This window comes from Taeniopygia guttata, chromosome 1A (assembly GCF_048771995.1).
Source record: "Taeniopygia guttata chromosome 1A, bTaeGut7.mat, whole genome shotgun sequence".
In the NCBI taxonomy this organism is placed as follows: Eukaryota; Metazoa; Chordata; class Aves; order Passeriformes; family Estrildidae; genus Taeniopygia; species Taeniopygia guttata.
In genome coordinates, this window is record NC_133025.1 from 1,158,259 (window position 1) to 1,184,336 (window position 26,078).

A 26,078-nucleotide genomic window follows, 5' to 3' on the forward strand; every position below is an offset into this window, starting at 1 on the left:
GCAGGAACTGGTGACCCCACACTTGGAGGCTCAGATGGTTTTGTTCTTAAGTGGTTGGTATTGAACAGAGGAATATGGAGAGCGAGTGGAGGGGAGTGTGGCAGCACCAGTCCCTGAAAATGCTGGGAACTGCTCTGCTAAGGAAAACTCAGTGCCCTGGAGCTGCTTTTGGAGGGAGAGGAGCTCGGTGAGCGGTGCTGGAGCATCCTCCTCCCGCAGCCTTTTGTTTGCCATTGATCCGTGGGGCCCTGGGAGCTGCCAGGGCTTCCCGGCTGCATCCTGAAATATTGATGAGGCTCCTGGCAGGGCCGTGCCTGGGAGGGGATCCCGGGAGGGGCAGAGCAGCTCCTGCCCAGGCAGGGTTCACCAGCCATGGGGCAGCACAAATCCAGGCTTCTGGTGGAAGCTGAGAGGAGTGGAACTCTCCAGCTCCAGCTGGGACTCAAACCAGGGCATGGAATGAGGCGCCGTGGGAAGAGCTGGGAAGGAAAAGCCGTGGAGGATGTGGGATCAAGCCACAACCAGGGAATTGATTTCGCAGACCGGAGCTTTGCCCAGCTAGAGATCCCATACGTCCTGCTTGTCCCCCTTGGCTGCTCTTTTCCTGTCCCCAGAGCAGATTTTCCTGCTGGATCTCCTCCCCATGCTGCTGGAGATGCTCCTGGGAGCACAGAGGGGGACACTGAGAGGAGCCCACACTGAGTTCTGCCCTTCTCCATCCCAAAAATCCAATCCCTGCTCTCCATACAAGCGGAGGGGGCCGTGTTCAGGGCTGGGCTGAGCCAGGATCTGTGAGAAGCATTAGGGTCTGACGTGGGCAGGGGGGATTAGAGAGCTCCCTGCTTTCACCAGCCCCGGAAGGAGGCATCGGTGCTGTTGGGTTTTGGCTTCTTTTTTTTTTTTTCTTTTTTTTTTCTTTCTTTTTTCTTCTTCTCCCAAACTCTCGAGATGATATTTTGTGTTCTGATTTAGGTGTTTATTATTTCTTATTTATATTACAAGTGGTGAGTTCTGCTGCATTCTACTAACAAGCTACAAAATAGCCTACTATCTTTTCATATAAGGTTTTTAAGGCTAAACTATCCAATTAAAAAATGACACCTAAATTATTTTCACTTGATAACTAATCACTCAAAGTCCGCAATGCTGGACTTTTTTTGTCTAATTACAAAATACTACTTAAACTTATGAAAAAGAAGGTGAAGAACAACTAGCCACTGCCCTAAAACTTCTATCTTGCCCCTATATATTATTATATTTTAAAACCTTAAACTCTTTAAGTTTTCCACCTTGTGATATCACACATTTCTAATCAAACTACACGCCCATAGTCTCAGTGCTATCAATCAATTTTGGAAGCTTTCTCCACAGCCCCAGGTCAAATATAGTATTTTCCTGTGGCTCTGTGCCCTTCAGCACAGAAAGTTTAAAACTCTCGGCATCCAGGACTCCAAAATGCACGGGATAAAGGAGCCTCAGCGGCGTTTGGGGTGACAGTACCACACAGAACTGCTGCTCCAGGTGGTGATTTCTGTGTGGGAAGAGGTTTAAATGCTGGAAGAGCTTCGGTTCTGGGCCAGCTTCCCACACAAAGTCAACAGGTGGGAAGCTGTCCCCAGGCTGGGCCGTGCAGATGGGAAATGGGAACGCTGCTCTGGCAGCTCCGGGCCTGGAGCTCTGTCCCTGCCGCTCCCACCCGGCTGTTTGCAGATGAAAACACATCCAGGAGGGAAAGGCAGGATTGGGATCCTGTTCCCTGTGCTGGGTGTGTCTCCCAGAGGGCAGGAACACAGCTGGGAAAACCCAGCACAGGTTTGGGATTCCTCGGGATAGGGAGGTGCAACACGGAGCTGGGAGCTGGTGGCTTTTTCATATTTATAAATTTAATCTGGGGGAGGCTTAGGGGCTGCAAATGTCACTTTTTAAAAAAGAGTTTTTTATGTTTTTCCTGTTGGATCTCCTTTTTAGGGAAGATGGAGCCAAATGAGTCGCTAGCAGCTCAGCAAAGTGCAGATCAGCATGTTTGCATCCAGGAGAACAGGAAGGAAAGAGTGCAGCTTTTTGTAGGGCGTCCCTGGTGGGAACAGAAATTTTTTATGAAGGTTTACCCTGAAACAGGTAGGATTTAATCCCAATCTGAAGGAAAGGTGAGGAAAATCCTTTTTGCAGGTGTGTTTCAGATGAGAGGGTAGAAGAGAAGCCAGTGGCAGCCAGCCAGGAGAGCAGAAGAGTGAATTCCTGGGTTTGCTGAGCAGCTCCAGGAGCAGGGAGAGGTGTTTCCTAGAGGAGAAATTGCTGTGTATCAATGAATAATTATCAGCAATGGAGCTGTTGGGCTCTGAGTGAAATACTTTGGCATAAGCCTCAGTTAAAAGGAGCTTAATCTGTGTCAGATCGGGGTCTCTTCTCCCAGGGAACAAGCGATAGGACCAGAGGAAAGGGCCTCAAATTGCATCAGGGAGGTTTAGGATATTAGGGAAAAAATTCCTCATTGAAAGGCATTGAAATTCCTCTCTTGTCAGGCATTGGAGCAGGGCAGGGCTGGAGTCCCCATCCCTGGGGGGATTTCAAAGCCATGTGGATGTGGCACTTGGGGACATGAGGTCGGGCTGTGCTCCAGGGAACAGGGACAGGAGGAGAGGGAACGGCCTCAGGCTGGGCCAGGGCAGCCTCAGGGTGAATTTTAGGGAAAATTCCTTCCTGGAAAGGGCTGTGCAGCCCTGGCACAGGGATGGAGTCCCCATTCCTGGAGGGTTTCAAAGCCCTGTGGATGTGGCACTTGGGGACGTGGGGCTGTGGTGGCCTTGGCAGTGCTGAGGGATGGTGGGACTCGGTTTGGGAAGTGTTCTCCCACCTTCATGATTCCATGATTCCAAGGACATTCACTCCCCTGCATGTGCCCTGTAGAGATGGGGTTCCTGACTGCATCCCGTGCCCACCCCCATTCCCTGTTGTTGGTTTTTTTAGTTTTTATCGAGATGGGGTAATACTAAGTAATAGGAGCATTGTGTGGCAAAAGCTAATAGGCTGAGAAACATTTACAAAGTATTGCAACCAAAAAAGAAGTCAGTTTCTGATGGAATAGCGTTGAGTTTTACATCCCTTGTGCTTCACCATTCATCAAAACTGCTAACAGAATAAAATCTCTTTGAACACCTCTCAGTTAGTTGCCCCATCTCTATAAGAAAAGCTGAGAAAACCAACGCTTTTGTTGGCTCTCTGCTGGGTGTGACCAAAAATGCCAACAAATCAAATGTTGGCATTTTGGGGCACCAACCACAGCTGCGATGCCAGCACCAGGAGAGCCAAAACCATCCCCCAGACACACAGAGCTGCTGCCTGCCCACCCTGGCACACCTTGCCCTGCCCTCTGAAGCCAGCCCTGGCTGACTGCCGGTGCTAATCCCGCTGGCCCTGTGACGTGGGGCTGTCACAGCTTTGCCCTGACATCCTGGCCCTGCTGATGAGGCGGTGCTGCTGCCGATTAGGATTTGTCTGCCCACCAACCACGGTTAAAAATAGTCCCTCCTGTCTCTCCTGTCCCTCCTGTCCCTTCTGTCCCTCCTGTCCCACATCCCTGGCCGGAGCTTCCCCGCGTCCCGCTCCAGGTGTGGGGTGAAACCAGCCCCCTGCACAACCCAGCAGGGACTGGAGGTGGATTCCTTTGGGTTTCCTTGATGGTAACACAGAATGGTCATTTCTGGGGACTCTTTGGCCTTTTGGGTAGAAAAAAACTCATTTTATTGTCTTTATTCAGCCTGGAGAAGAGAAGGCTCCAGGGAGAACTTACAGCAGCCCTCCGGTGTGGAACGGGGACTTTGAGGAGTGAGGCTTACAGGAATGGCTTCCCACTGTCAGATGGGATTTTGGGAAGGAATTCCAGGCTGGGAGGGTGGAGGAGGCCCTGGCGCAGGTTGCCCAGAGGAGCTGTGGCTGCCCCTGAATCTCTGGAATGTCCAGGGCCAGGTTGGACAGGGCTTGGAACAACCCAGGACCGTGGGAGGTGTCCCTGCCTTGGAGGCAGGGGGCTGGAGCTGGATCTTTAAAATCCCTTCCAGCCCAAACCATTCCGTGATTTTTGGGGTATTTTGATATGATGAGCACCTGGGATGTTCCAAGGCCTCTCTCCTCTCCACAGAGTGCCTGAGGAGCACAAGGAGCTTTCTGGATGGTTTTGTGGCCCTGTTCTGCATCCAAGTCTCACAGAACTCTCCAGGCTGCTCTTTGAGAGCACAGAGGGAGGCCCCAGGAGTGACTCAGCTCCTGATGTTGTCCCTAAAACCCAGCAGCCCTTCCTGCTCAGCGTGTCCATCCCAGAATTCCCAACATCCCAAAAGGGAACCCCTTCCCTGGGGCAGGGAGCCACCTCCAAGACCTTTCCTTGGACTGTTCCATCCCTTCCATCATTTCTCCCACTCCCTTTTTTTTCCTGGGGGCAGCTCCCAGCCCCTAAATGAGCCGTGCCCTATCTGGCCTTGTCTCCTGGCTTCTCCCTGACCTCACAGCATCTCCAGCACCTCCCCTGCCCTCCCCGTTTCCCCTCCCCTGGTGAGTTTTGACATCCATTGCTGTGATCAGGCAGTTGAGCCTTACAGGCTGCCCAGCTGTCACAGCCCAGGCTGGCCCGGTTTAAGCACAGGCCATTTACCTTCCACGTGTCCTGAATTAGGGGAAATGGACAGGAGGGCTGGGTCTGTTTAAAAATTAAAGCTGATTACAGGGCATTAACATTACATTTAAAGCAATAGACAGCAGCCCTCCTCTCTCTCAGCATAGTTGCAATATGTTCCCTTTTGTTCTGGGCTGCAGAGGGAAGGGAGCAGGACCTCTAGCGACTCCAGGCTGGGCAGGATTTCTTCTTTAGCCATAAATTTTGAAATAGGATCTGCCTGTTGGCTGGTGCAAGAATTTAAAGCAGGTCTGACTACCTAAAGCACTTCTTATCTTTGCCATGCTAACAGGAAGCTGAAGTTCTTTTGGCTGATCCTGAATTTCCCTTGGAAAATTCAGATGATCTGACTCTGTCTTCTGAGTTGTCGTGTTGAGAAGTTTCGTATTTGATGGATCCCGGTTGTTTTTTTTTGTTAAATCCCACAATTTGCGTGGTGACTCTTTGTCCCAAAACCAGGAATTAGTCAGTCTGGCTGGGAACACTCTGAATGTGATGCTTGACTGGGGCTCCTTGTGGGTTTGGGTTGGATTTGAAGCCTGTTTGTTTGGTGGATTTGTATGATATTTTTCCAGGTTTTGGCACCTTTATCTCACAGCCCCTCAGGAATTCAGGTGGCTTCAGAAGGAGCTGCTCAGTGCAGGATGGGTGCTGAAAAGAGGCCTTTTGGCAGGTGAAGGGATGTTTTTGTATTCCCTGGATCCTGCTTTTCTCTGTCTTCAAGAAACCAAAGCTCCAGGGAGAGCTCAGAGCCCCTGGCAGGGCCTGAAGGGGCTCCAGGAGAGCTGCAGAGGGACTGGGGACAAGGCCTGCAGGGACAGGACACAGGGAATGGCTCCCACTGCCAGAGGGATGAATGGGATTTTGGGAATGAGGAATTCCTGGCTGGGCTGGGATTGCCAGAGCAGCTGGGGCTGCCCCTGGATCCCTGGAATGTCCAAGGAAAGGCTGGGCAGGGCTTGGAGCACCCTGAGACAGTGGAAGGTGTCCCTGCCATGGCAGGGGGTGGCACTGGCTGACCTTGAAAGGTCCCTTCCCACCCAAACCATTCCATGATTCTGTGACCTCTTAATGACTTTTCATTTGGCTTTACCACCACCAACATTCACATTAAATTCCAGGGTTTTTTTCCATTTTTTGTGTCAAAATCCCCAACAACTTGGCTTTGAGAGCCACGCCGACCTTTCCTCCCCCTGTCTGGGATTCTGGGGCTGTCAGAGCCCATGGCTCCGTGGCCACAGCAAATTTTTTGGGGTATCTGCAGTAGATGGGAATTTTAATCCTTGGACAAGCTCAAGTCTAAAAGAGATGTGCTTGAATCTAGGCAGGAAAGGGATGGCAGCCAGCAGAGTTGGCATCTTTTCCTAAATACATCTGGAAGCACAGAGCTGGACAGACAAACATTTCCTTGTTTGCCACCGTTTCCAGTGCAGGAATGGGGATGGAAAGGATGGAGGTGTTTTTGCAGGGTCTCTGCAAGCAGATCTCACCCTCTGGGATGGGTGTTTTGGCTCCAGGACAATTGCACAGGGAATTGCTCTCCTGACAAGCTGCACCTCTCCAGCCTGGTGCTGTTTTATTTTTAACCCTTGGCTTAGGGAGAAGGGCACAGGTGGGGGCAGAAATCCAGCTCTGCCCAGCCCTGCATCTCTCCTGACCCATCAGAAGTGCTGCTGAGTCCTTTTTTCCAGGTCTTCTCCTCCTCCTCCACGCTTAACCTAACCTGGATCAGAGGCTTGGCAGAGCTTGACCAGCAGAGCTCCTTCAGGGGGTCCAGATTGGGTTGTGGTGCTCCTGGAAGGCACCACCAGCCTGGGGACAGCAGCTTTGTGCCATTTCTGCTGGACACACCAGTGCTGGGTGTGGAGCTGCACCTTCAAACCCACCAGTGTGAAGCTGGGTGGATGAAGATGAAGCCAAAATCAAGACCAGCTCTGCTTTGCTGCTCCTTTCTCCAGGATAAAATTCCCGTGTGCTGGATTCTCCCTGTAGTAACAACTCATTCCAAACTATCTGAAGCACGTGGCAGCTTTTTGAGCCCATCTCTGGCAGATCTTCCAGCTTAACAGCAGAGATCCCGGGGCAGTTTGGTGCTGCTGGCACCATCTCTGCTCATCCTGCTCCTCCAGGAAAGCCCAAAGGGAGGTGCCAGCTCTCCTTCCTTGTGAGCTGCTGTGGTATTGATGATTCTGAGATTGTGGAAAGTCTCTGTATTTCAGCCCCACTGCCAAAGCAGAAGTCATAATTGGTCTGTGCTGGTTTCAAGGTTGTTTATTCTGTTTATCTCTAACATGTTCTGCTGCCCTGCCGCAGCTCTGTCCTGCAGGGCAGCGTGTGGGGCTCTGCCCTCAGTGGGATGGTACAAACATTAAATACCACAAACTACCTGTGCTGGATTTACAATAACGTGCCAATATCTGTCACCTACGTTGGACAGTGTGTCCCCAGCCTGAACCAACAGAAAAATGCCAACACCACAGTGAAACATGGAGGGCATGAAGAAGGAGAAAAAGGACAAGACACACCCAATTTCCTCCATCTTGTCCCCTTTGGACCCCTCATCTAGAATCCTAAAATTTTACTTTTGCACCCGTGCCACACTTAATGATTACTTCTATCAAACACTCAGAGCTTGTAATTCATCCTGTAAGATTGGAAACTCTTTTCCATGGACAGAGATCACAGCCAGTGTCTCTGGGGGCTCTGTCCAGGGGGGTTCCTGACCCCTGCCAGGGTCCCAGGGCAGCCAGAGGGATGCTCTGGATTCCCACAGCCGGGCAGAACCTGCTGCAATCTGCTGGTAGGTGACAGCAGGGCACAGCTCCTGCCATCCCTGCCAGGTGCCCTGGAGCTCCGGGCTGGGCTGGGTCAGGCCATCTTCTCCACCACAGAGCTGAAAATCTGAAAATGTCGCTGGAGGGGAAGGCTGGAGGCTCGTCTGACCCGGGGGCACTTTGTGAGCTGCGAGCCCTTAATGGCTGTCAGTGGGTGCAGGGTGCAATCTGATCCAAATGGGAAGCTGGCTGAAATCCCAGCAAGCTGTCGGTGCTGCTGGAGGCATCTTAGGAAATGAGATGGGCTTTGTGAGCCCTGGGAAAGGGGAAATGCCCTGCCTGCAACTTGGGGCTGCTCCCTGCACTGAGGTTTGCTGGCTCTTCATTTACCAAGCTCGTGGTCCTTTGTTTTATGCCAAAGTTTCCTCCCTGAGGGCCACTTGTGGTTTCTGTTCTCCTTGGATCCCTGCTCCTCTTTGGAATGTGCATTCCCCACTTCCTGGATGGACTTCTCCAAACTCCAGGTGGTTGTTGGCTTTCTTTGCCTTGAAAAGTGCTCAGCCCCTCATTTCTGAGAGCCTCAGCTGCTTCTTTAGCAGGCTCTGACCTCCCAAGTTCCTCTATTGCTTTTTCTCAAGCACATCCAGAGGATCACTCGGTGCTTGGATTTATCCTCCTCATGGATCTCAGAAGCAGGGTCTGATTTTAAAGCCTAAAAGCACAGCCCCATCTGTCCTATGCCTCTGGGGCATAATAAAGAGCCCTGTCCTGCAGCCTGTGAGCAGAAAGGTTTTCCTTGTGCACCAGCCCTGCCCTGGCAGAGCGAGGAATATGGGAGGTTTTCCTGAATTTCCCCAAGTGGCTGCACTGAACTTGCAGATTTCTGTTTCCCCAAGTGAAACTCTTTCCTCTTCCTTGATGTTCAGCCGTTAGATTTGAGGTTGGGGAGGACATTTCCTGCTCTGGGGTTGACTGGGTGTTATTTGAGGCATCAGCAGGTTGCACAAGAGCCTGAAGAGATGCAGCTGCACCTCAGTGTCCCTTGGCTGGTGACCATCGTTGGTGAGCACCCAAGGAAGAGAAGGCAAAGTTGTCACCATAAGGACTCTTCCAGCTCCCAGCACTTTGCTTGGAGCCTGTCCATGGATAGCAGTGGGCTGTCCCTGTGATGTGGAGTCCAGCTGAGCAGAGGGGAGGACACAAAACCACCTTCCCTTACCCTCTGACCACCAGGAACGCTTTTCCCACAGCCGAATGTCCCTTTGGGAAGGTGGTGGCAGAGGAAGAGGAAGGTGATGTGCCTGTCCCTGCAGGGCCCTGTCTCCCAGTGACCTTCTCAGCTCATGGAGACAGCTTGGCTTTGCTGTAAAGCAGCTCATGTGACAGCAGTAATCCGCAGCAGCTAAACAGCTGTGCAGGAAGATTCCAGGGAATCGCCCTATTTTCCCTGCTCCACACACCGGGACAGGAGGCTGGCACAGCCTGCACAAGCCCATCCCCACTGGATGCCTCTGGAGGTATCCCTGAAAAGCCAGGTCAGGAGCCCTCACTTCCAGGATTCCTCCTGGGAGCCCTTGTGGAGCTGCAGAACAGGTTCCAATAATTTTAAAAAAGCCATTTCTCCTCAAGTGGTTTCCTCTGAATATTTTCCAAAGCCTGAATTTGACTTCTGCCTCCCACCCTCCATATCTTTTGGCATAATTTATTCCCTCACAGTTATACAAATTCCTCTCTCTGGGTAACACTTTCTGATGGCTCATGTGGACCCTCTCCTGCCCCTGGGATACTCACTGGACTTTTTGCCATCTGCCCATGGGAAGTTCAGTTCTGCCCTGGAGAAGATACCAGGCTGAGGGAGCTTGGAATTGGTTTGGATTGGAAAATACAGGCTGAGGGAGCTTGGAATTGTTTGGATTGGAAGATACAGGCTGAGGGAGTTTGGAATTGGTTTGAATTGCAAGATACAGGCTGAGGGAGCTTGGAATTGGTTTGGATTGCAAGATACAGGCTGAGGGAGTTTGGAATTGGTTTGAATTGGAAGATACAGGCTGAGGGAGCTTGGAATTGGTTTGAATTGTAAGATACAGGCTGAGGGAGCTTGGAATTGGTTTGGATTGGAAAATACAGGCTGAGGGAGCTTAGAATTGGTTTGGATTGGAAAATACAGGCTGAGGGAGCTTGGAATTGGTTTGGATTGCAAGATACAGGCTGAGGGAGCTTGGAATTGGTTTGGATTGGAAAATACAGGCTGAGGGAGCTTGGAATTGGTTTGGATTGCAAGATACAGGCTGAGGGAGTTTGGAATTGGTTTGGATTGGAAAATACAGGCTGAGGGAGCTTGGAATGGTTTGGATTGGAAAATTCAGGCTGAGGGAGCTTGGAATTGGTTTGAATTGCAAGATACAGGCTGAGGGAGCTTGGAATTGGTTTGGATTGGAAAATACAGGCTGAGGGAGCTTGGAATTGGTTTGGATTGGAAGATACAGGCTGAGGGAGCTTGGAATTGGTTTGGATTGCAAGATACAGGCTGAGGGAGCTTGGAATGGTTTGGATTGCAAGATACAGGCTGAGGGAGCTTGGAATGGTTTGGATTGGAAAATACAGGCTGAGGGAGCTTGGAATTGGTTTGGATTGGAAAATACAGGCTGAAGAAGTTTGGAATTGGTTTGGATTGCAAGATACAGGCTGAGGAGCTTGGAATTGGTGTGGATTGGAAAATACAGGCTGAGGGAGCTTGGAATTGGTTTGAAATCAATCATGGGTTTATGATTCCCATCCCCAGCTTACAGACTGTAGCAAACTTCCATTCCCTGTGGGTTTGCCCCTTTGTTACCACAGATCCCTGAACTTCCCCATCTCCATTTTCCCCATGTTTTTAACCTCCCAGACCTCCCAGGGGAAGTTCAGTGACTATGTGCTGGTGCTGACAAGTCCAAGGAGCTGATGACAGCTAAGGCAGGTGGTTTTAGCCTGAGATCCAGGTTCCTGCACCTCACAGGCAGCAATTCCCCTCAGTTCCCTGCAGGAATGAGGTGCTTGGGATCAGGTAGGCAGCAGTTGCTTCACAGCCTGGGTTTCTCGAGCAAGAAACCACCAGCAGGATGTTTTGTGGCTGCAATAAATTGTCCACCAGTGGCCTGAGACAATCCCTTATTTCATGTAAGCCACAGCCCAGCCCTCGGGAGGGACCATCTGTTCCTGTGGCCTGGGACAGATTTGAGCCCGAGCCCTCACAGTGAAAGGCTCTCTGCTATTCCCCCGAGCCGCCTGATCCCTTCCCTTCCACCTCTTCCCATCGGGGGGAAAAAAACCAAAAACCCCAAAGCTTTGTACTCCCAAGCATTAGGGGAGCTCTAATTGGCGTGTCAGTTGGGACTGCTGCGTTTAAGTGGTGGACATGGAGCTAATGGAAGTGGAATTTTATTGCTGGCATAAATAGGGGATGTTCAGCTCCTTTGAAGTCGCAGGGATCAGCAGCCGTGGGGGTTTCTGTTCAATCAGAGCCAGCACTGAGTTTGGTCCCTGTTATTTCCCATTGCTTTGACCCATGGATGAGTAATGAAGTCCTTCTCAGAGGTTCCTGGTGTAATTCCAAATAGGAATTACATATTAAGAGGTTTGAAGTCCAGCAGAAAATTAAGGACTCTGATGGGTTTTAGGGTTTCTGTGTGTTTGCTGCTGTTGGAGATGTGCTTCCTCACCTGTGGGCCTCCCATCTGAGAGAATTTGGGCATGAATCATCCCAGCAAATAAAAACCAGAATTAATTCTCCAGCCACCACCAGCACAGCTCTTTCATTTCCCAACCTGTTCTGTCTGCCTGGGAAGGGACAGGACAGGCTCTTGCACTGCTTGATTCTCCTGACAAATTCTGTCTGTGTGGGTCCATGTCCCACAGATCTCCACTTTGCACATCCAGGGTGAGACCCAGAGGGACAAAACAACTGGAAATCTCCTTTTTGGGAAAACAAACTCATCCCTGTCCCTGCATCCATCATTGCTTTCTCTTGGTGTGCAAAGGACACTTCCAAACCTCCAGGCCTGGGTGGTTGGGACACAAAAGTTCTGTGCCTTTGGCTGCCAGGTCAGAGCCCAAAATTTTTGTTTTTAGCACCAGATGTGCAGAGTTTAAAAGGGAGGAATCTGCCAGAGGCAGCAGCATTCCAAGGATAAATACTCTAAGGAGAGTGAGGTGGGAACCCATCTCACCTGCCGGGCAGCGTGAGACCGTGGTGTACAAAAAAAAGGAGGAATGTGGACTGTAAAAACTTGCTCTTTACATGAAAAGTTCCACATCTGAGCCGTGTTTTCGCTGTGATTTATTGCTTACCTTGCTGAGGATGGGCCAGGTCCTAGCTGGGGGGAAGCTGTGCTAAATGTGTCCCTTGTCCTATAAAGGACAGGCTGTGGACACACTGCTGCAGGAGGGGATGTGCTGGTTTAGAGCAGGGATGCTTTTCTAGCTGGATTTGGAGGCTGTGCTTTGATGAAAAAGGAAAAAAAGGAGCCTTCAGGTGCATTTCCAGCCCCTTTTCCCCTGAGGAAAAAAGCCAAACTTACCTCCTGGTATCTGGGCAGGACCTAGCGCGAGGTGAGGCTCCAGCAGATCACCACAGCTGCAGCTTTCCATATAAAGCTTTAAATGCCTTCCCAAGGAATTCTCCTCCTCCAAAGGCTCTGCTGGGGGGCTCATGCCACCTCTGTTGGGTTAAAAGCAAGGAATTCCCTGGCACAGAAGCACTGATGGGGCACGGGGGGAGAACCCGTGGCGTTGGACCCGCCGGTTGGCCGTGAATGTGCATCCTGTTGTGGCAGGGGAGGCTCCTGGGGAGCAAATCAGCAAAAATGCTGGGAAAATGGCTTTTAGATGGAGCCAGGGCCTATCTGGTTACAGATTGCCTTTCTGCCAGCACAATGGCTGCTTTATGTCTCCTTGTGCCCAACGCTCCGTAGGATGTGCCCGCGTCCGTGCTGAAACCAGCCAGGCCCTCAGAGTCTTAAAATCACATGGAGCTCCTCCCAGGCCCCAAGGAGTGCCTGGATTTCATGAACTTCCCAGCCTCGTGCTCCTGGGATATGTAGAAGTTCCACTTTCTGCTCCTCGTTTGTCTCTCACGGCGGGAATTTTGGAGAGCTTTGTTGGAGGTGTCCTGAGCTTTTCCGTGATGGATTTCACTGCTTCGGTGTAGACTTTCCTCATTGGGCCTCTCTGGGCCAATTAAACATCTAAATGTTGGTAAAATATCTGGCAGTGCCTTATTCTTACCTCCCACTTTACCTCCCACTTACACACTCAATGTTCTGTATGGAATTTGAAATATTTTAGTCACCCTGCCTGATATTGGGGTGTTACTCCTATGTGGGCACTGAATTTTTGCACTCACCCAGTAAACCAAAGGATGCATTTCCTATGAATACATTAATCACCCCACTAAATCCCTCTCTCCAGCTATAGTATTTCTCCTTTTACACTTGCATTTCATTGTCAGGCATCCTAGCAGCAGACTATTCATGTTGCAAGTGGAACGTGGCAGAGGGTTCATCAGGTGAGTGGATTTTTGTGGTGGTAGTTTGGAATGCTGGGATTTAGCTGGTTTTGCACTTGGGTCTTTAGGTCCCTCTTGGTGTTTCTTGGGGTTAAAGGGGCTCTGTCTGTCTGGTTTTTTGTGTCTGGACACCATTTGGGGTTGAAATGCCTTTGGGATGTGGTGATATCACATAAAATGGTAATAAAATGGTTTTGTAATTTTAAGTGGTGCCCTGCATGCTTCACACAGTAGCCATTAATAAAAACCTGTGGAAAATACAGGACACTAAAAGCTGTTTAAAAAAGCAGGATAAGAATCCATCTCTTCCTCTGGGAGAGCCCCTGGGGATGTTAAAAGCATAACAGGGCAGTCAGCAAAGTATTTATGGAAAAATCTACCGGGGATCCCTTTGAGGTGATTGTTCAGAATCTCATTCAAGGGTTTAACACCTGATTCCTGAGAAGAAGAACAGGCTCTGATTTATTCTGAGGTGTTTCCTCTCCCTGCTTCCTGAGAAGCTTGGCACAGATCACCCCTGTCTGCCCTGAGTTTTGTATCCACACCCAGCAGATCGTGGGGAAAGCAATGCCCAGCTGGAGCAGACCTTTGGGGTTTGGACTTTCTCTATTTTTATCTGTGTTTCGTGTCGAGATGATTGACCACGATAGACTTCTAATCTTCTCAGGTGTGTCCACGCCAAAGCCAGCTCATCACGGAGGCTTAGACAGGTTATTCTCTAAGCTTCCAGCCCACAGGAAAAACCTTCCTTCCCACAGGCAGACACATTCCCTGGGTTTGTCACCCCTCCTAAGTGACAATCGACTCCAGTTTAAGGTGCCACGCCCTGGAGACCCAGCACTAGAGGGGCAGGTCTAGGAGAGGACTGAGCTTAAGCAGGGACAGCTTAATTCTGCCTCAGGTGATGCTCAGGGCCCGTTCTCCAGCTCTGAATTCAAGGGGAGAGCAGGGGACAGATGGCCTCAGGTAAGACAAAGCAAAAGGTGTGAGCCTAATCCACCCCCAGGACACCAAACTGCTGGTCTGCTTTTCCCAAGCACCATTTCCTTGAGAGTTTTTCCATCAAAAAAAACAGAAAACCTGGGATTTCAGATTGTTCTCCACGTTAAACATCATTGCAAGTTTTTTTTTTTCCGTCTGGGACTGTCCTCACTACAGGTCCATGTCACTGGTGTCACCAGTGAGGGACACGTCTGTCACCACTGCTGCGGACTGTGGGTCTTTGCTGTGCCAGGGAAGGGTCTGGGCATCAGCCTGGCTCACTGGGGGATTTTCTTCTTTCCATGGAAGTGCTGAGGTTCCAGAGGAGATAATTCCTGTAAATCAGGAGTTCCAGCCCTGCGGTTTTTATCTCAAAGTGCCGCAACCTTAAAAGAAGTCTAGAAACTCCCTAAACATCCAAAACAAACCCCAGAAACTCAAAGCCCCCACAAAAGATCTGGAAGAAATAAGGGAGATTAAGCCAAAGATGTTTCAGGTCTTGTCTAGGCCGTGGCCCTTCCCTCCTCATAGGGTGGAAGAAGCCAGGAATGTCCCAAAGATGCTGGCACTCCCAGCTAGGGAAGGAAGGTTAGTCCCTGATCAAGATTTGGAGATAAACCTCAAGTTTGGGTGTTTGGATTTCATTTAAAACAACACCTTGTTGCAAAATACCAACATTCTGCTGAAGCTGAGTGGGTGGGAGGAAGGTTGAGCTGTGCAAATGTGGTGTTGCCTCCTGCCCAGTCCTGTTCTGATGGGTCACTGAGACAGCAACTCCTGCTGCCCCGAGTGAGCAGAGAAGGGAAAAACTCCCTGCAGCACATCCAGAGGAACCAAAGAATCACTGGCTCAGTGAGCTTGGAGATCTCCAAGGTCATGGAGTCACAGCTGTGCCTGATCCCCACTTTGTCCCCCCAGCTCAGAGCCCTGAGTGCCACGTCCAGGAATTCCTTGAAAAGCTCAGGAGAGAACGAGTCGCTGCCAATGTTAAGCAGGCAGGTGACCCCCAGGGGCAGCCTGAGAGATGAGATGTGGCCATGGAGGTGTGGTGGGTGCAGGAAAGGAGGCAGTGACTCCAGGGCTGCATCCCGTGCAGCTGTGCATGGGAATGTTGGACCTCATCTCCTGCGTTTATCTTCCGTTCTAAGGAAAAGTCAGGGCTATGGTGTAACTTAATTGATTCAACTTTGATATCAAAGCTTCAGGTGCCTCATTAAATTGTTCTTTATTGGGGTTTTGACCTGAGTAGCTCCTGAAAAGACAGATGATGGAAGATCTTGAATGAGGACTGCAGATTTTTGCAGATAATTTGGTGGAGAAACCTTCATGTTTGGACCTGGCTGGCACGGAGGTTCTGTAGGGAAGAGCTGTGACTTGTGAGCCTGGAAAGTTCTCAGAGCTTAAATCACTTCATGGGGGTTTTGTGGTTTGTCAATACCACAGAATCTAGACCAGCTTGGGTTGGAAGGGACCAAAGATCATCCTGTTCCAGCCACACCTCCCACTGTCCCAGACTGCCCCAAGCCCCGTCCAACCTGGCCTTGGACACTTCCAGAGATGGGGCACTGAGCCATATCTGATGGGAAAAATTCTTCCAATTATCATCCTAGAAGATGTCAGAGTTAATCATGGATGCTCTTGCAGTTGAGGTGCTGAAAGATGGAGGGCTGAGCTTTCAGTTCATCTTACCTTAAACCAAGAGTCCGTGTTGAGAGATGCCTTCTGCTCCTCTGTCACTGCTGAGTGTGGTGGGATTCCTGAAATGCTTTATTTCTGAGGCTGGCTTGGGGTGAAATCACCTCATGCCTTAAGGGACACGTTTAGTTTGGCACTTCAGGATTTGTCAGGGTAACCCCTGACTTTGAGGGCTCTTGTTTCAGCTGCTGTGGCTGGACCTGGTTAGAAGCTGATTTATCTCCCTGAAAATACACCCTCGTGCCCACTGGTTGTCCCCCTCCTCCACCTCTTGAAGGTCCCTCAAGTCAGTTCCCCAGAAGGGAGAATCACCTCAAGAGGATTTTTTTTTTTTAAATCTTTGCAAACCAAGTTCCCAGTCAAAGGAAACATCTAATAAAAATCAATTGTGGGGCATTTTAATGTTTGGCAGCAACACTCCAAAAGTGCAGTTGGTGAGGATAGAAATGGTTTTTCCTTCAGGATTCTCTAGGACCAGCCCTTTTCCTGGGCCAGCCTCAGTCTTACTTCCTCTAAAACACCTCCAGTGATGGAGACTTTGCTCCAGAGCTTCACCAACCTTATATTTAGCTGTCATCTGGGATTTTTTTCCACCTCTAAGTGCAGGTTTCCACGCTGCACTTCAAGCTCATGTCTTACTGGGGGATAGACAATCAGAAAAGATTATTATTCCCTACTTAACCTGCATCAGCCTTGATGTATTTACACCTGGAAAGGCAGACCAAAGCATGCCCAGTGCTCCCTTGTTGTGCTGCCCACCAAGGGCAAACATTTCATTTTTCATCCCCCAAAGGCCGTGGGTCTTCTCCTCCCTTGGCCACCCTCGTGTCCTACCCCTTCCCCCCATGGCATCACCGGCCATGCTGGACCGTCCTTCATCCCAAATCCAGCTGATTCTCCACCAAATCTGTCTTTGTGCTCCCTGCCTGCAGCTGCCAAGGACAGGAGGGGCTTTTTGGGTGGCTTCACGGCGGGGAAGCAAAGGCACAGCCTGGCTGCATCTTCCTGGGAGCCCGTGGCCACGGTTTGTGCTGCTCTGTGCACGATCCATCACCTCTGCTGTTCTCCCTGCCAGGCAGGAGCCGGGCTGAGCAGCCACAGGTTCCAGTGGGATCCCATTTCCCTGCCTGCCTCACTCCTCTTTCTTTGCAGAAATGTATTTTCCAAATTTTTCCAAAGACTCGAGAAGTTGGTTTGGGGCTGGTTGGGTTTTTTGGTTTGTTGTGGGTTTTTTTTTTTTTGGTCTAATGGATTTCCTGTTTTTAATACAATTGAAAGGGTCTGAAATCCATGCTTTAGATTAACATATGCCAGCTAGATTAGGGCTAATCAGGGTGCAGGTCTGAGCAGATGCAGCGCGGGGCCAATCCCAGACCTGATTACAGCATCTCAGCGCTTTAATCGTCTCTCTCCCAAGGGCGACCGGCTCTGCTCGAATGCACAGCAGACTTTCCACCCTCTCCTCCTTTGGTTTGTCACCACCCCTGGCAGGAAGGGCCGCCACGTCATCTGCTGAGGCGATTTGCGTTAATCCCACGCAGAACGGGATCTGCGCCGCGCCGGCTCTCCCCGAGACTTCCCTGCGCTCCCAGGGGTGGCCAAGCCCTGTCTGAATTAACTCACCCTTCCCAAATACCCCCCATGGGTGCTCAGGCCTCGCCAGCACCCGGTTTTGGCACGTTTGGACGGCACGGAGGGACGGCGGCTTGAGCGTCGTGTGGGCCGTGGCCCACGGGGGTGGTGGCAGCTCTGCTCCTTGGGTTGTCCATGTGTCCTTTGATCTCCTCTGGGTTTACAACCCGAGTAACCCAAAGGGCTTAGTTGGCTTGTTGGTCTGGAGCGGGGATTTGAGGTGCATCCCAGGCCAGAGCTCCAGCTCTTGCTTAAACTGGGATGTGCTGCATTCCCCCGAGGGGTCTGCTCAGAGATTTTCTTCAGCAGGGCTGAGCCTCAGCTCTGTTTTCTCATTTGTTCCGTTGCCTGAAATTCCCACTGACCCGGGAGCGCCCTGGGAGTTGGGAACCTCCTCCTGCCTCTGCCTGGGCTGAACACCCAACCAGGGAACTGATTCCTTGGCTGGGCCTGGGCAACGTGGCCACGACCCCTCAGGGTTGGATCGGGAAACTTCCCAACCCACGGAGCGCCCGGGACCCCGAGGGTGTCGGAATCTGTGGTATTGATGATCCCAAAATTGTAGAAAATCTCTGTCTGTCAGCCCCACTGCCAAAGAAGAGCCATAATTCATCTGTGCTGTTTTCAAGGTTGTTTATTCTGTTTATCTCTAACATGTTCTGCTGCCCTGCCGCAGCTCTGTCCTGCAGGGCAGCGTGTGGGGCTCTGCCCTCAGTGGGATGGTACAAACATTAAATACCACAAACTACCTGTGCTGGATTTACAATAACGTGCCAATATCTGTCACCTACGTTGGACAGTGTGTCCCCAGCCTGAACCAACAGAAAAATGCCAACACCACAGTGAAACATGGAGGGCATGAAGAAGGAGAAGAATGACAGGACACACCCAATTTCCTCCATCTTGTCCCCTTTGAAACCCTTATCTAGAATCCTAAAATTTTACTTTTGCACCCGTGCCGCACTTAATTATTCCTTATATCAAACACTCAGAGCTTGTAATTCATCCTGTAAGATTGAAAACTCTTTTCCATGGGCAGAGATCACAGCCAGTGTCTCTGGGGGCTCTGTCCAGGGGGGTTCCTGACCCCTGCCAGGGTCCCAGGGCAGCCAGAGGGAATCCCTGGATTCCCACACGAGGGGAGGGATGCTGGAGGAGCGCCGGGGTCACCCACCTGGGCAGCACGATTAACTCCTAAGCTTTCCTGTCTGCACACAGAGTTAGCTGAGCACACGGGGCCGCCCCCGTTACCAAACCAGTGCTGCTGCTGGAAGGAGTTGTTGACCTCAAAAAGATGTTTTTTTCCCCCAGCAGAGGTGTGGGTGGTTTCTGAAATGTCTGAATTTTCTTGCTTGTCCAAATCCCCCTTGGCCAAACCAAAGGTGGAGGTGGCACAGGGATAACACCGGAGTAGAATGATGGAGTTTCTCCTCCCAGCCCGCAGGATTTGCCATTCCCCTCCCCTGCCCAGCTCTGCCCAGTGCTCCTTGCTGGTTTTTGCACCTCTTTCCACCGTTCACATCACCGGGGCCTCCTTGGTTGGTGTTTCCTGGCTCACCAGCACTCTTCTTTGGCATTGTGGCGTTTTCCTCCCAGCCCAAACCTTTGCCAGCTCCATCCTCAGCCTGGAGGCATCTGATCCATTCCTGCAGCTGGGCCAGCCTTGGGAAAAGCTGTTTCCACTTAGCTGGACCCATCCATGGATTTGGGAAGGGCTGAGGAAGGGGGATTGCTTCCCTTTCTCTGTTTTCTGTGTCACATCCACGTGTGAGAGCCTGGGGCCAGTGCCAGGAGCAGGTTTGGCTTGGCCAGGGCTTGTTGGTCCCACACTGCCCTTTCCCTGTGAGGGCAGAAGGACATGGCTGGTTTGGAGAGGGAGCAGGAGCAAGGGAATTGTTGCAATGGGGTCCATGGATGCACAGCAATGGGATCCTCTCACGTGCCACCCGTGGGGAGGTGTTTGGGTGACTTGCAGAGTTACAGGAGATGGGAAAAGCCAAATTTATCCCCTTCTCTACCCTACAGTTCCCAATTCTGGGCATATAAAGTGGAAAATGCACGTGGGGAGCATGTTCCTCGTCAGTGGGTGATCCCTGATGGGCTGTGGGGTGGGTGGGAGCAATCCCTGCCCCCAGGAAAACTTGGCTGAGCAGATCCCTGCTGCACCACGCAAAAACATGGCTGGGTTGGGTTCCTCCTCCAGAAATTACATTATTTCTTTCCTCCTCATCCTTATTCCCTGCCTGGACACAGCTGGGTGGGGCCACTGCCCTTCCTGACTGCTGGTTTTCATGGATGGAACCATGGAACGGTTTAGGTGGGAAGGAACTTTAAAGATCACCCAATTCCAACCCAGACCATGGGCAGGGACACCTCCCACTGTCCCAGGCTGCTCCAGCCCCAGTGTCCAACCTTTCCTTGGACATTCCAGGGATCCAGGGGCAGCTCCAGCTGCTCTGGAAATTCCTCATTCCCAAAATCCCATCCATCCCTCTGGCAGTGGGAGCCATTCCCTGTGTCCTGTCCCTGCAGGCCTTGTCCCCAGTCCCTCTGCAGCTCTCCTGGAGCTTCTGGAATGTGCTGGAAGATCTCCCTGGATCCTTCTCCTCTCCAGGGGAACATTCCCAGCTCTCCCAGCCTGACATTGGATCCATCTCCTCTCCAAGAAATTTATGGACCCAGGGGCTTCACTTGAAATCTCAGGAAGCCATGAAGGGTCTCCCTTTTCCTTTCCCTCTCTTTTCTATCCCCATTTTCCATAAAAATCCCTTGGGATGGATGCTGAATGTCCCAAATCCCAGAATCCTGGAGCAGCTCCTCAGCTGAGCAGCTCCAAGAGCTCCGGGCACCCCACACCCCGTGTGACATCCCGGTGCCAGCGCTGTCCCTTGTGTCCCCGCAGGGCTCGTGCAGATCCCCGTCAGCATGTACCAGACCGTGGTGACCAGCCTGGCCCAGGGCAACGGCCCCGTGCAGGTGGCGATGGCACCAGTGACCACGCGGATAGCGGACACGGCCGTCACCATGGACGGGCAGGCGGTGGAGGTGGTGACCTTGGATCAGTGACCGTCGGGGCAGCGCCGTCGTGGCCGTTCTCCTCCACGTCGTTTTTTTATTTTACGCCTCTCCAGAGATGCAATCAGGTGGCATTTGAGTCTCCCAGCTTTGGAAACGAAAGGTGTCGTTGACCTTTTTTCTTTTTTTGTTTTTTTTCCCTTTTTTTTTTTTAAATAGAGAAAAATAGAAAAAAAAACAAACAAAAAAAACCAAACAAATCCTGGCAGAGGATGTGTGTAAAGTGCATTTTTCTAGCGCCACTCTGCTCTCGGAGGAACGAGAAGCCAAATTGTGACGGGACTTTGATTCTGAGGAGGTTGAAAATAGAAAATAGAAATAAAGTGACCCTTTATGCCCCATTTTCCCCCACGTGGGATCAAGCAGGAGGAGGCTGGGGGCCAGCACGGACACCCTCAGCCAACGCCGACCTCGACAGCAAATTAGGTATCAAAGATTTTAATATGGACTTTTATATTCCAAAAAAAAAACCCACCCTGGAAAACAAACAAACAAACAAACAAAAACCAACAAAAAAAAACCCAACAAACCACAAAAAGGAAAAAAAAAAATAAATAAAAAAGACTCCTCTCCTGGGAAAAGAAAAAAACAAAAAAATTAAAAAAAAAAATAAGATGCATGTGTGACTGCAGGGGGGTGCAGACCTCCCGGAGGGATGATGCTCTTCCAGGAGCCCGCCGGAGGATCCGCGCCCGCTCGGCTCCCCTTGGTGCACACTGGAGACCTGTTCCTACTTCTCTGCTCTCGTACCTGCCATTTTAGATCCTCGGGGTTGTGGTTTTTTTCCTTTATTATTATTATTATTGTTGTTGATGTTGTTGTTATTATTATTATTTCCCGGTTTCGTGGCTCTAGGCCGGAGCGGAAGCGCCTCGAAAGGGGCTCTGGCTGTGTCCCCCCATTTTTTCCCCACCACATTCCCAGGATTTCCCTCCATAAGGAGCCACCTTGGGCTCACCCCCTTCCTTCCCTGCTGCCACCCCCGACCTCTCCTCCTGCAATTCCTACAGGAAAAGCTTTGCCTGAAGGGGGGATGCGAGCGAGACCCTTCCCTTTGGGGGCCCCTCTTCACCCTCTGCCCATCCTGCTCCTGCCCTGTGCACGGTTTTAACCCCAAAACCCTTCCAGGAGGGTTCCAAAAAGCCTTCAGGGTGGGGTGGGGTGTTTTTGGGGGGCAGATTTTACTCAGCATCCCCGTGGGCCAAACCCTCGTGCCCAACCAAACCCCTCCCTGTAAGCACTTCCTATGGGATTGAATTTTTGGGGTTATTTTGGGGGGTTTTTTATTATGATTTCCAAGTTCTCCACGTCTCGCTCTGCCTTCGAGGAAGTTTTCAGATTCTTGTATTTCCTTGTTTTATATGGGGAAAAAAAACAAACCAACCACAAAAACAAACCTATCAAATGTTCTTTGTATACAGTTCTTCAGTCCTTTTTCCGAGGGGAGGGAGATTTTCCATAGAAACAGTCCTGGTTCTCCAATTTATGAAGTTTTTTGGGTTTTTTTTTCTTTTCTAATGATTATTTTTTTTATCGTCGTTGTGAAGATGTCGGTGGCTTTCCAAGTCAGTGTTTCTTTGGCAATGAAATGAGGTTCTTTTAGTCCCCACCCCCAAAAAAAAATAAAACAAAAACCAGGCAAATTGCAGAGCATGGACCCCCCCCTTGTTTTCCCAGTGTCTATTATTGCCTCATTCAATAAATTGTTACAAATGTGTCTACCTGGGTGTCCAACTCTCCTGTTTTGGGGGATTTGTGGGGATTTTTAGGAGTATTTGCCATCCCTCCCTTCCTGCTGGGTGTTTTGGGGTTTGTTCCCTCCCCCTTCCCATGCTGGGGCTGGAGAGGAGAAGCTGAGCAGCACCAGGATGGTTTTGGGGTTTAATCCTTTTCCTTGGTGCAATTTATCTCATTTTCATCTTCCAGCATCCCCCCAGGGGCTGAGCTGCCTTTTGGGGTGACTTCCTCCATTTTCAGCCCCTTCTCACCCCCAGGGCCGATGATTTTTTGGGAGTGCAAACCCAAGGAGGAGCCGGGAAACGCAGGGATGGGTTTCAGCAGCTTTATTGAAGGATGGTGCCGGATCCAGGGAATCCTGTGGGGGCTCCTGGTGGGTGAGAGGAAGAGCAGGAAAAGCTGGAAGGACAGAGAGAAGGAGAAAGGAGCAATGGAGCTGCTTCCCCCAAGTGTTCCCCACAGCTGGAGCGAATCCCTCAGCTGGCTACGGTGCTATGAGGGTGACCCGGGGGTTTGGGGACCTCTGGGGACCTCTGGGGACCTCAGGACATCCCATGGCAGGGCTGGGGTGCCCCAAAGGGGCCCCGGGTCCGGCAGCAGAGCCGGGGGAGGCGGCTCAGCCTGGCAGACGCTGCTGGGAGGTTTTAATCTTCGTTAATCGGCCTTTAATAAGCAGGTCGGGGCCTCCTGCTGGGGCAGCTCCTGCAGCAACAACCCCCAGCTCGTACTGGGGCAGACTGGTGGGGCTGGACCTGCACCAGTAACCCCCAGCTTGTACTGGGACAGACTGGTGGGGCTGGACCTGCACCAGTAACCCCCAGCTTGTACTGGGACAGACTGGTGGGGCTGGACCTGCACCAGTAACCCCCCAGCTCGTACTGGGACCCTGCACCAGTAACCCCCAGCTCGTACTGGGACAGACTGGTGGGGCTGGACCCCTTCCAGCCTGCTGTTACTGGGGGGTCCCCCAGGCACTGGGGGGTCTTGGTGTGGGTTTTCTGCCTCTACCCCGTCCCAGCACTGCTGTGCCCCGAACTGCAAAAGGTGGCCCCAAATTGCAGGATTTGACCCCAGAAATTTTGGGGTGGAGCCTGTGGGGAGGGGTGGGGCTCCTGGGGGTGGGGTCAGGGGTGGGGCTGGGGTTGCTCCACCCCTGAGCCCCCCAAATCCTCCCCCTGGCAGGGCAGGGCCCCGCTGCTGAGTGGGGTGGGGTTAAATCCACTGGGGGAGGGTCGGATGGATGGATGGATGATGGATGGATGGATGGATGATGGATGGATGGTGGATGGATGGATGGATGATGGATGAGTGATGGATGGATGGATGGATGGATGGATGATGGATGGATGGATGGATGATGGATGAGTGATGGATGGATGGATGGATGGATGGATGATGGATGGATGGATGATGGATGATGGATGAGTGATGGATGGATGGATGGATGGATGGATGGATGATGGATGATGGATGATGGATGATGGATGGATGGATGGATGGATGGATGGATGGATGATGGACGGATGGATGATGGATGGATGATGGATGGATGGATGGATGGATGGATGGATGGATGGATGGATGGATGGATGGATGGATGATGGATGGATGGATGATGGATGGATGGATGGATGATGGATGGATGATGGATGATGGATGATGGATGGATGATGGATGGATGGATGGATGATGGATGGATGATGGATGGATGATGGATGGATGGATGACAGATGGATGATGGATGGATGGATGATGATGGATGGGTGATGGATGGATGGATGATGGATGGAAGGATGATGGACAGATGTATGACAGATGGATGGATGGATGGATGGATGGATGGATGGATGGATGGATGGATGGATGGATGGATGGATGGAAGGAAAAGCAGGAGGATGAATGGATGATTTCACACCTGGACAGACAGACAGACAGGGGATGGGTGTCCGTACAGCCAATGGACGTGGCTGCAGGGATGGACAGACACTGGGTGTTTGTCACCTGGACAAGCAGACGGATGAACGAGCAGACAGACACACGGACACCTGTGCCCCCACAGCCCCCACCTGCCCCAGCAGGGCGATGGGGACCCCTGTCCGTCCGTCTGTCCGTCCCTCCCTGCCCCCCAGCGCGGGGAGGATGATTGGAGCGTGCAGCCTAATCCAGTGTGATCCAATCTCCGCGGGCTTATGCCGAAAGCTCCGTAATCACCCAGCACTGCCCTACATATCCCGGCACATCCCGGCCACCCCGCGCCCGGGCTGTGGGGGGAAGGGGGCGTGCACAGCCCCCCACCCCCAGCACAGCCCACAGCTGCCCTCCCGTCATCGTCCCTGTCCCCTAAAAGCGGCACCATCCCTTCTCCTGCACTGGGGACAGGCAGGGGACACGTGGCAGCTGCCACCGCCTGCTGCTTCATCCGTGCCTCAGTTTCTTCCCTGCACGGGGATGGTGTAGGGTCAGATCTGGGAGCAGGGGTCGGATCTGGGAGCGGGGGCTGGATCCGGGGCTGGGGCAGGGGCTCATGGCCTAATCCCATCCCCGCAGGGCCCTGCCCGGACCGTGGGGCCGGATCAGCCCTTGACGCCCGGAGTCACGCGGGGACACGTGGCCACGCTGCTCCAATGACCGGTATCCCGCAGATCCCGGTTATCCCCCTGCCATGGAGATGGGCTGGGATGCCAGACCCCCCCCTTGGACCGCCATCCCCCCACACCACGTGTGCAGGACACCCGCAGCATCCCCCCAGACCCACACCAGACCCCACGGGGCCCTCCCAGCCCGGCAGCAGAGCCCCGTGGGCCTGGGGGGTGCCGGGGGGACACGGGGGGTTCGTGTCCGTGGCGGTGCCCCGGGGCTGTAGTTGGCAAGTCTAGAACCACCGGATCCTGCTACCGCACCAGTGTGAGTTCTACCATTGCCAAAGGCAGCCCCGGGGGCGGCCAGGCCCAGCCTGGGGACAACGAGGGACACGCGGCCGCACTGCCAGGCCTGGGAAGCTGCAAGAAATAGGAAAAATACGAGATTTCACCCATCCGGCCAGGAAACCCCAGAAATTCCCGTGGGGACACTCGGCTCGACCCCAGTGAGTCGCCAGCACGGTGTGGGGTCCATCCTGCTCGTGGTGGCCACCGTGAGGACACGGCCCGGCCGAGGTGTCCCCACGGGCTGGGACACCACATTGGGATGGTCACCACCTCAATGTCACCACGGCGTGGCTGTGACAGACATCCTCCAGCAATTCCAGAGGGGTTTCCACACCCCCATCCCACCCAAACCCCGGTGCTCCTCCGTCCCCAGCCCGGCGCTGCTCTCTCCGCCCTCTCCCATATTGGCACTACACATAATTGCTCAAAAGCTACAAATCAAAGCAAAAATGTGCTAGTGCCAAAACGGGCCAGGCGGCGTCGGCGACGGCCCCGCGGGGCTCGCGGGTCTTTCTCTGCTCTGTTTATGGCCCTATGGTAATTCACTGACCGCGGGGTTGCACAGTGAATTCTACCAGTGCCATACACAGAACAGGAGTAGCGAGCTCGCACTTGCCTTTTTTCCCTGGATTTACACCCAAACCCTCCACGAGCAGGAGCCCGAAGCCCCCAGCCCGTCCTCCGGCCTCGGAACGGCGACAGGAAAAACGGGAATCGATGATTATTGATTAGCAAAATGATTCAGGAATGGCCAAGTGAGGGGAGATGCTCACCCCGGTGCCGCCTCTCCAGGGAGGGTGGGGAGGATCCGGTCCCCAGCACAGCTGGTGGAGTTTTTGGGATGGGGATAGTGGAAGCAGTTTCCAGATGCTGCTTTTGTAGGGTTATCCAGGAATCCCAGGCCCGCCACCCGTGGGTGGGCTGCAAATCTTCCAAAATGGTCCCAGACCCCCAAAATGTGTCAACCTCCCCCAGATGGTCACAAGCCCCCCAAAACGGTCCCAAATCTCAAAATGTTGCACAGCCCCTGGGTGGTTCCACAG

General features: G+C 52.2%; 1 protein-coding gene and 1 non-coding gene across 3 annotated transcripts in view; one reads left to right on the forward strand and one right to left on the reverse strand.

Moving 5' to 3' along the window:
• Positions 1–22,092, forward strand: part of NRF1 (nuclear respiratory factor 1) — a 61,273-nt gene extending 39,181 nt beyond the window's left edge. For both annotated transcript variants that reach the window (XM_072918229.1, XM_072918232.1), the window contains exon 11: positions 20,199–22,092. In XM_072918229.1, coding sequence (XP_072774330.1) covers positions 20,199–20,362 — 164 coding nt within the window. In that variant the 3' untranslated portion in view covers positions 20,363–22,092. The remainder of the gene's footprint in view (positions 1–20,198) is intronic.
• A 3,462-nt stretch (positions 22,093–25,554) lies between these two features.
• Positions 25,555–25,630, reverse strand: MIR183 (microRNA mir-183). The gene has a single exon (NR_105655.1). It is a non-coding gene; the product is annotated as a microRNA mir-183 (primary transcript).
• Positions 25,631–26,078: the final 448 nt, after the last annotated feature.